Raw genomic sequence first — 10,419 nt, forward strand, 5'->3', positions numbered from 1 at the left:
CTAACCTTTGACCCATTGAGCTGAAACTTGGTATGGTGTCTTCCCCTTTCAGACGGTCAAGTACTATGCACCCCCCCCCCACATGTGCTTGTTCACCCCTTTGTGTACTTGTGCCCCCCCACCACCCCCTTGATCTCACCCTCACTTCTCACCTTCCCCTTTCCATTTCATTCCAGCTCTTACACGAGCCTCGACCATGTATACAAAAATCAGTCACACGCACACACACACTCACCAAGGACTGCCACTGCTTGGAAGGGATTTGCACCCTCCTGTGTAGCCACTTGTTTTTTTTCGTTGTGTGTGTGTGTGTGTGTGTGTGCACACGTGATATATATATGTATGTATGTGTATATGTATATGTATATATATATATATATGTATATATATATATATATATATATATATATATATATATATGTATGTATGTGTATATGTATATGTATATATATATATATATATAATATATACTGTATACATACATATAAACGAAAACTCTCATCATGTATGTATGTTCCCGAAATACAGCCAAAACGGTACAGGATAGCGCAAAAAATTTAGTGCCACCTTACTCACCATTCTCCTGCGGTGTGCAGTATCAAGTTTCATTCAAATCGGGCAACGAAAAAAATATTAAAAAAATAAATTCCCGATTCAGTCAAGTACTCTTCAGGAGTATTTGATCAATGGAAACAACCTCAGCGGGAAAGTTCGCTGGAGCTGTCTTATTTTCTTGAAATGATTTTTTTTCATCAACCGCTGTCACAACGGGAACACAACGGGTTCACGGCTTGTCTAGTATATATACTGAAACGCAAAAGAAACTTACCACTTGTTTGAAATGTCATAAAATTGTAACAGTTCAAAATAAAACAAACCAACAATTGCTAATTGAAACATTGGCATTTTATTGATGACATGTCAAGTTTTTGACCAAGATACACCATCTCATAAGTTTGTTCTATAGTACAGAACAGCACAGGGTGCAATGTCAGTCCCCTTTCAATAGCGTGTGTGGCCACCATTGTTTTGGATACAGGCAGTGCATCGTCGGCGCATACTGCCCACCAGTCTTTGGATGGATTGCTGCTGGATTCTGTCCCACTCAGTCCTCAATGTCTGAAGCCATCTGACTTAGGACCAACCGCCTGTCCTGCCTTGCAGTGGTGACTCTTGGCCTCCCTCATCGAGGTCTGTCATCTGCAGAGTTGTGGAGGGTGTCTCTGTCCACCAGGGCCGATATCGTCTGGTGTGAACAGCCAAGGCGACGTGCCACCTCACGGTAGCTCAATCCGCCTTGCAGGATGCCCAAGGCACACTGCCGTTGATCCCTTGACAATCGTGCCATGTTGATTGAAATGCCCATTTTGCACTGGCCTTTTTAAAGCCAATATCAAGACATCACGTGCAGCTCATTAAAATCATCCAGTACCCCTTGGCTAATCACTGACAGTCAAAACGGCTGTTCAACAGCTGTGCTATGAAGTGACCATTGAAGGTTCAAGTGACCATCCGTGACCGTTTTGTCTGACAGTGAGGACACTATTGTCCACAAATAAGTTCACAAATTTACTACATGCAGTGTTATTGTTGATATTTGAAGGTTTAAACGGTGGTAAGTTTCTTTTGCGTTTCAGAATATATATTGTTGTCGATTTCCGCCCGCCGGCATGCGAACGACTGCGTCGAACCAATAGCGGTCGCTTCGCCCACCGAACGGACAATCCAGTCACGGCTTTCCGGATCAACGCCGGAAACCAGCCACGGGTTTGTTTTTAACCACACCACAACCTTGTCCGCACTCTACCCGCGCTACAGGGTCCGATTGCCAAATCTTCGATTTACCTAATTATTCACGCGGGTAGGTTACCGAGAGATTGTACCTCAACGGGACCGCTTGGAAACGAGCGGCTTAAGTAGCTCACTTCCTTTTGGGATAACCGAGTGGGGTATTGTCGCGCAGTCCCGTTGCACCTGATCACTTTACCGGCTATTTAAAAACCAACTATATTCCGAGTGCAAGATGGCATCTCAATTAAGGGAAGAGGACGCAACGAACAGGTTTACATTCACACAAGGACATTTATTATAATAAAGCACGTATGCAATTAAACAAGGCAAAACACGTATGCAATTACACAAGCAACAAAAGCACGACAAAAGAACTACGACCGTCTATACGAAATGCAATGCAAACATTTACAGCACACAAAGCACTTAACAATTTCCTACTTATTAGACGGACACACGGACACACGGACACACGTACGCGCGCGCGCGCGCGCGTGCGCGCACACACACACACACACACACACACACACACACACACACACACACACACACACACACACACACACACACACACACACACACACACACACACACACACACACACACACACACACACACACACACACACACACTAAATGGTGGCAGATGCCTTTAATAACGGGCTCCAGCTCGGAGGACAGGTGAGCTGAAACCCAGAACCTATCTCGAACCTCTCCACCTCGTGTGGTCTTCAAGTTGTTTGGAACCGGGCACCAGCGAGAGCGAGCTGGATCTAATCGCCGTGAGCCGTGATCCTTCCCAAGCTCCCGCGAATCCTCCCGCACTTCTGAACATGTGCTGGTGAGATGAGGCGCCGATCCTTCCCGTCGATGCACCGCTTCCCCCACGGAACCACCTCCAAGAAGAGGTCGATGAGTCGCACCAAGCCGGGAACCAAAATGGAGAACAAAGAGCTCCACGAACCAAGAAGAAGAAGCCACCACTCGCAGCTCGAGCCAAGCTACCAGCTCAACTCTCTTCCAAACAAAGCTCGAAGCAAAAAGCTCTCGCGAGCCAAGCAGAAGCTCACTGAACCACCAAAGCAAAAAGCCTCCTCCCGAGCTAGGCCGCAGCCGAAGCTCACTGAGCCAGCCGAAGCAAAAAGCTTCCGAAGGCCTCAACCCTAACCCAAGCCAAACAGGACCCGAAGGTCTGCTGAACGACTACCCTCAACTCCCTTCTCCAACTCAGCCCACAAACAAAAAAAGAATCTCTTCCTTATCCTCTTCTGCCCTTCCCCCGCTCCCGGCGTGACTCATGACCCATGCCCTCGTGCTCCATCACCCGCTCAACCACGGGTGGGAGGGAGTTGTTGACATCATGAATCACGGGATGGCAGGGTTCTTCTTACTCTTCGCAGAAGAGGGGGAGGGATGTCTCCATTGTTCGTTCCCTAACTATTAAATCGATCCGCAGCGCATCTAATCGATTTCTGAACATTTAAACAATGGAAGGTGAGCTATCTCGAGAACAAGCACTTATCGACATAGCTGACTAAAGGAACCTGTATGTTGTGTGCAATCGAATTCCAAATTCGTAAATATATATATATATATATATATATATATATATATATATATATATATATATATATATATATATATATATATATATATATATATATATATATATATATATATATATATATATATATATATATATATATATATATATATATATATATAATGTCCCATCCATGGCCTTGCAAATGTGTTAGTTTTAAATGATTTTGAAGGTAATGGAGGAGCTTTAAACCAAAGACGGTGGACATCAGGTTACTATTACAAGGACATTGGTAGATAATTGTTAAATATGCGATTTGAAACTGAGTTCCCAACATTATGAAAAAGAGGGTCAGATGAGAATACTTTAACAGGCTGGCCTGATTTGACTTTTATTCGAGTAACTTGTAATAAGATTTGAAAAGGGTGGTTTCAAACCACCTTGAGGCTGCCATAGTGAGTCTTGATTTAAAACATTGCCATTGAAATGACTGATATGGTCACACACAAGGCCATTGTTTATATATTTTAACCTTTTACCATTTAATTCTAAGTTAGCTATGATGGCTGTCCTCTCTGCTTATTTGGTATCAAATGGACTATATGTCTTTGCATCTCACTGGTTTAGTCCTGATTTCAGTATTGGATACAAAACTATAATTTAATGGCAAATGGTGTTTCTCCCTTCCACACCCCTCCTTTCTTAATTTGGGATCATCTGCCAAAGTGGTACAAGCTGGACGAGCTGTTTGAGCAGGAGCGGAACGTGCGCACAGCAATGGCTAATCGCGCTGGCCTCCTCGCACTTATGCTGCACCAGACGATCCAGCACGACCCCCACACAACAGATCTCCGCTCACACAAGTCGCTGTAGAAGAAATGCTGAGCCCTGCAGCTCCTTTTCCTGAACAATTTCTCTTCACAAGTAGCCATGTTGGTGGTGGAGTAGGTTTTCTTTCCTGTTAAACAAGACTCCAGATCCTGGCATGGGTCTGATGGGATCTGTTAATACATATAGTTACCCTGCTATTGTCTCTTTTAAAAAAAAATTTAATTTTAATTTTTTTGTCTTCTTGAATTGGGGAGTGTTTAACACTCATCGTAACATTTACATCTCAAGGTAGACCAGCACCGTGGTATTCTCTGATTTGCTAAGTGTCAGACAATGGTTTAAATGACCATCTGTCCACTTCATCATTAAACTTGACAAAGTAATGGGGTGAGAGTAGAATGCTTTGTACTAGCTTTGGAAAACCTTTGTGCTTTATAAGTTACTCAGTCAGTTCGCACCATGGGACGACAATCAAATTGTAGTTGCTCCTTGGAGGCTGTTACAATCGTTTGTTCGTTGTGGTAGTGCTAAGTACTTCTGGTTGGTATTTCCTAATTGGTTTGCGGTGGAACCACATTTTCATCAATAATTTTAACTTGCTTGAGATTTGTCAAGTCAACATAATTCTGAGATACTGCTCTTGCTAGTTTAAGGGACTATCTACATATGTGCAAAATGCTTTTTTTTCCTTTTCTTTTTGGGTTCCTTTCTTCTTTTTTTTTTAAACCCTATTCCCTGTTCATGTCATTCTCTTACCTCATCTCTTCTCCAAACATTTCCTTTTCTATCTCTTCCTGCCTCCACCCCCAAACCACAAATTGGTAAAACCATAATTAGTGTGTGTTCAAATCCCATGGATGCTCACAGTGAGAGGTTTTGTTTTAGTTGTTTTGTTTTCTTTGTATACAAAATGTAGGCTCATGGAAGAACGAGGTGACAAAGGACAAAAGAGCAACATACTGAACTGACTGTTGGGCAACGGTCAAACACAAGCAAGGGAATGAATGAAAAGGGGGATTGATAATGAGGTAGCGATAGATTGGAGGAAACAATGACCTGCAAAAATGGAGAGGGCGAGAGGGTGCTGGTTATTAGGGGTAGAAATGATGGGGATGGAGGATAACACGAGAGTGGTGTAAGCTTGGATTAAGTTGAATCCCTGGAGATAATGGTGAGATTGAATTGTCTCAGGAAAAAAGGATAAGAAACCAGTTGAGTGTGGCTGTGTGCAGTAAGCTTGGATTTTGGGAGTTTAACCAGGATGGTCTTACCTGAAGAATGGGTGCATCCGAGTGGAGCTCGGGCACTTTGGAAGGCTGAGAGAGAAAAGGGAGGAAGAGCGAAGGGATTAACAGGGCGTGACACATGAGCCGCTGGGATTACGGGTTTCCTGGGTGAAAACTAAGATCCAGGCTTTCAATGACATCTTGGATGCTGCTGTCCTGTCTGTGCCTGTTTGTGGTGAGGATGTTGAGGTCGTGGAGAGATTCACTTACCTTGGCAGTGATAGTCATGTCTCTGCCGGCTGTGAGTCAGAAGTCAATAGACATCTGGGTCGGGCCTGGGGAGTCATGGATTCACTGGATAATGGGGTGTGGCGCTGCCGGTACCTGTGCGGGAGGACGAAAGTCCGAGTCTTCAGGTCATTGGTGCTTCCAGTCTTGCTCTATGGACGTGAGACTTGGACTCTGACCAAGGATCTGAGACGGAGACTTAATTCCCTTAGTTCCAGGTCTCTTTGAAGAATCCTTGGCTATCGCTGGTTGGACTTTGTGTCCAACGAGCGGTTGCTGAGAGAGACTCAAATGAGATTTGTTACCTGCATAGTCCGTGAGCATCAGTTGCGGCTGTATGGACATGTGGCTCATTTTCCTGATGCTGATCCTGCTCACCAGATTCTCTCAGCGAGGGAGTCTCGTGAGTGAAGGAGGCCAATGGGCCGACCATGTGCCTCGTAGTTGCTGTAGGTTGATCGGCATCTCAAGGAGATGGGGATGGGCCAGGCATCTGCCTGGGGGATGGCCAGACGGAGGCCCCTGGAGTACCGGCAGAAAGTGGATGCAGTGACGCGCTGCTCTGGCGCATGCTCTCATACCTGACCTGACACAAGGGGTCAGCAGAATGTCTGGTGTTTACCTGTTGAGGATTTGTTCTTGTCCATGGTAATGTTCAAGACTTGTCATGAGCACCCTATTACTCTGTCAAGCTGCTGTTCTTCCTCACATCTCCCCCCCCCCCGCACCCCTGTATCCTTCCTTTTCTTGATTTTGATATGCATATGGAGATGACTCCCGATCTGATTGGCCTTGAGTTGGGAAACATTTGTATATTTACACCTTCTTCTTTTTCATTCACATGCACACAAGGCTGCAGGTCGCATCATTGGCTGTGTGTGTGGCTGTGCCACTGATCGTGGCATTAGTGGCACAGGCGCTTGTCTTTTTTTTTTTTTTTACTCTTATCTTCAGAAGATGTACACAATGTACAGAGATACTTCACGTTACGCAGATTTGAGCCCTCTGCTGGTAAGGGTGGGAATTTGAGATTTGTTAATTGTGCCAAAAATAGCTTGCTTACTCTTCACGAAGGACAGCATGGGATCTTTAACATTTACCAACTAATGCAGGTAGATGTCCATTATAATTGCACCATGTCAGCATTAGACACAAATGTTGGCCATTTTAAAATTTTATTTATTTTGGTGGAATTTAAAACGTGTCTGCATTGCTGGAGGCAATCAGTTTGCCATGCAGTTGGCCATGTTCTGCTGCCGGTGACCAGTCTGCCATTGAAAGGGATCCTGATATTCTCATTAGTGCGACATCCAATGCTCGACCACTCCTTCAGATCAACAGATGTTCATTTTTCTTGTTTAGTGTTCATGAAAAATGGCAACAAATAGTGTGAAACCTCCTCTACTTTTGAAATAGTGTTTCAGCACATGCTTGTAAAAATTCATTTTATGGGAATTGTACCTGATGAGACGCATCCAAGTTAATTGGATTGCTCGACTGTACATATCCTTGTGATGCTACATTTGTAAACGGCAAATGTATTTTTTTTGTGTTTTTTATTTTTATTTTTCTAAAAACTTTGAGTTTTAAAAGAAAAACTCAAGAGTGAATGCTGTGAGTGGCTCTTGCTGTCTTTGTCTCCATCATCTCAATGCTTAGGCCCAAATTGGCCCACAGTTTCTCTTCGCAATCTGTTGCCTTTTGTAGTGTCATAAAAAGCAGAGCTCTTTTTCTTGAAAGTTCTGCTTTGAAAGGGGGGACTATGTCAGCACGTTCTGAAAGGAGATCAGCACAGAGTGGTGTGGTGTGGGTGGTGGGGTTGCTTGGGATAATTATCTACACAATTGGGATTTCAGCCAAAACAAAAAATGCAAAAACCCCCCAGCTCATTAGGTAATGGGTGAGCTATTTGGCTGTCGTGCATGTGGGTTTGATCCACATTGGAATTATGTGACTAAAAATTACCATCCTGGTGCAGAACTACATTTTGGAGTACCGTACGTACTTTGGGTGAGGTAAAACCAGCTGAAGGTTTTTCTTTCAAACACCATTTTCTTTTTTAATACCATCTGTTGAAAAGATTATGCTGTTGTAAGCTGGTACATAATAATTGGTCATGCACTTGGGAGGTACAAGTGCTTGGAGGCGGATATGATATGTAAATGACAGGTCCAACGGCCTCTTTGCCCCATGTTTATTACTTGCAAAATCGAAGATTTTTCAAGTATATTGGTCAGTCGATTTTGTTGTTCTGTGTTTGTCACCTTCAGGTCACAATTTTAAACTGATCTTCACGAAACTTCACCACATGGTAGAGTTTGTCATAAGCAAGAAGCCCATTGTTCTTTGAGGTCAAAAGGTCAACGAAGGTGGTGTTTCTAAAATCCTCAATTTTCATCCAATTTATTTGAATTTTGAAGAGGATTTATATTTCTGGTCACTGAATTGAACCACCAATTATTTTGGAGGTCCACATTGGCCAAAAGGTCAACCCAGGCCAATTTTCTAAAATTGTCAATTTTCATCCGATTCACTTGAAATTTAAAGAAGAGTTGCATATTTGGTCATTGAATTGAACCACCAATGAGTTTTGAGGTGAAATTTTGTTCTGGGTTTTGCAAGTGTTGTGCTTTGCATGACGTCGTCGTCTTGTTTGTTTGTCTGTTTATCGCCGACAAATCACAATTTTAAACCGATCTTCTCGAATCTTCACCACATGGAGTTTGTCATAAGGAAGAAACCTATTGTTTTTGAGGTCAAAAGGTCAATATATCGCAAAGGTCAACAACTTAAGTGAGATTTATAAAGTCCTCAATTTTCATCTGATTGACTTGAAATTTAAAGAGGATTTATATTTCAGGTCACTGAAGTCAATGATCCATTTATTTTTGCGATCAACATGGACCAAAAGGCCAACTAAGTCCAAGGTCAACAACTGAGGTGAGATTTCTAAAATCCTCAATTTTCATCTGATTTACTTGGAATTTGAAGAGAATTTATATTTCACATCAATTTATTTAACCAGCCAATTATTTTTACAGCACGACACATCGCGCTGTTATATAATTGGCTATTCTGTCCTGTCTTGTCACACTTATTGCCGGGTGGATTGTGGGCAGAGATTGCCGGGTGGATTGTGGGCGGGGTTAATGCGGAAGAGCGACGTTTTTTGTGCTGAATCGTTTTCTGTGTGACACCGGAAGTTGATTTTCTGAGCAGGAAGTGATAATGTTCCTGTTCCATTAGTTGTTGACGCGCAGCGTTGTAACTCTCGTTCTTCATTGTTTTTCACCAGAAATGTTTTTAAAACGTCTTGTGGAGGTGATTTCTTCCTCTTTTTTTGTGACAGAAGTGGTTATTACAGCATGGTGACATCGCGCTGTTATATAATTGGCTATTCTGTCCTGTGTCTTCTGTCACACTTATGGCCGCATACTTCCCTTTGATCTGAGGGCTATAAATAGAAATTTGTCCAATGTTACAACTCTTCCCATCATGCATGCTAATTCATCGTGTCGACATTCAAATTTTATGACTGCAAAATTGTTTCATCATTCTTAACCTAGACTTTTACTGCCCCCAGCTGCGCGATATCGAAGTGTTCGCTTCTTGTTGAGGTAAACATGGACCAAAAAGTCAACATAGTCCCAAGGTCAACAACTAAGGTGGTGTTTCTAAAATCCTCATTTTTCATCCAATTGACTTGAAATTTGAAGAGGATTTATATTTCAGGTCACTGAATTCAATAAGCCTATTATTTTGGAGGTCCACATCGGCCGAATTTCTAAAATTTTCAATTTCAATCTGATTCACTTGAAATTTGAAGGAGTTGCATATTTGGTCATTTAATTCAACCACCAATTATTTGAGGTAAAATTTGTTGTATAGATTTTGCAAGTATCATGCTCTGCATGACATCATCTTGTTGTGAATGTTGATTTGTTTTCTATTGGATGAACCTGCACATGTTTGTATGACATCCAGTGTAATTTGACAATGTGAAAGTTAATTGCACTTTACATGAAATATGAGTTCATTGATCAATGACTAACAACACAGTTGGTTATGATGGTAGATACATTTGTGTTCACAGTATTGTGAGGCAGTGTATCCAGGGGTATGCCAAAACCCCTCCTCCCCTCCTAAATCCTATTTACTGCAAAAGTAAACAATTTATGGTGTGAGGCCATTTCGCTCATCATGCTTCTGATGTACCGATACCCTTTTCCAATTCTGATGTACCATACTCTGCAACAAAGCATGGGTGCTGCTGAAGCAGTTTTTTGCAAGGGTTATGCTCGGTGGTTTTTCTATTGCCTTCCCAGCAGTAGTTAGAGCAGGAATTTGTTCAAAATTTCAGTGATAGCTCGCCTAATCTTCACAAAGGACACCGTGGGATCTTTAACATCCACCAACTAATGCCAGCAGATGGGACACCCAGTTTAACATCCATCTGAGGGATGGCACTCGCATTGATGAATCACGCTGCCTCTGAAACACTGGGATGACAGTTAAAAGCTGGGTCGAGATTCAAACCCAGGCTAGACAGCTTAGAAATGTGTGTGCATATCCCGAGACCATTCTGTTGGCCCCATACTCTATTAACCTTCTCATTTATTCTCTGCACCAACCCCTTCTTACCAACATAATCTACTGTTAACATCAGCATTCCTTTCATTTACATTTCCCTTTAATCTCAAGACAGAACTTGGTCAAGATCCCAGCACACAAGTGGCTGACT

At 42.6% G+C, this 10,419-nt stretch overlaps 1 protein-coding gene across 2 annotated transcripts in view; it reads left to right on the plus strand.

Annotated features, from left to right (window-relative positions):
* Positions 1-10,419, plus strand: part of CXXC1 (CXXC finger protein 1) — an 83,476-nt gene that overhangs the window by 72,126 nt on the left and 931 nt on the right. The window contains exon 14 of one of the 2 annotated variants that reach the window (XM_085870451.1): positions 8,539-10,419. This exon is cut by the window's right edge and continues 931 nt beyond it. In XM_085870451.1, coding sequence (XP_085726577.1) covers positions 8,539-8,598 — 60 coding nt within the window. In that variant the 3' untranslated portion in view covers positions 8,599-10,419. Of the gene's footprint in view, positions 1-4,059; positions 7,920-8,538 lie in introns of those variants that run through there. The other variant, XM_085870450.1, reaches the window with a different exon arrangement.

This window comes from Eptatretus burgeri, chromosome 2 (genome assembly GCF_056783735.1).
Source record: "Eptatretus burgeri isolate ZD-2024b chromosome 2, Ebu_testis_v1, whole genome shotgun sequence".
NCBI classification, from domain to species: domain Eukaryota; kingdom Metazoa; phylum Chordata; class Myxini; order Myxiniformes; family Myxinidae; genus Eptatretus; species Eptatretus burgeri.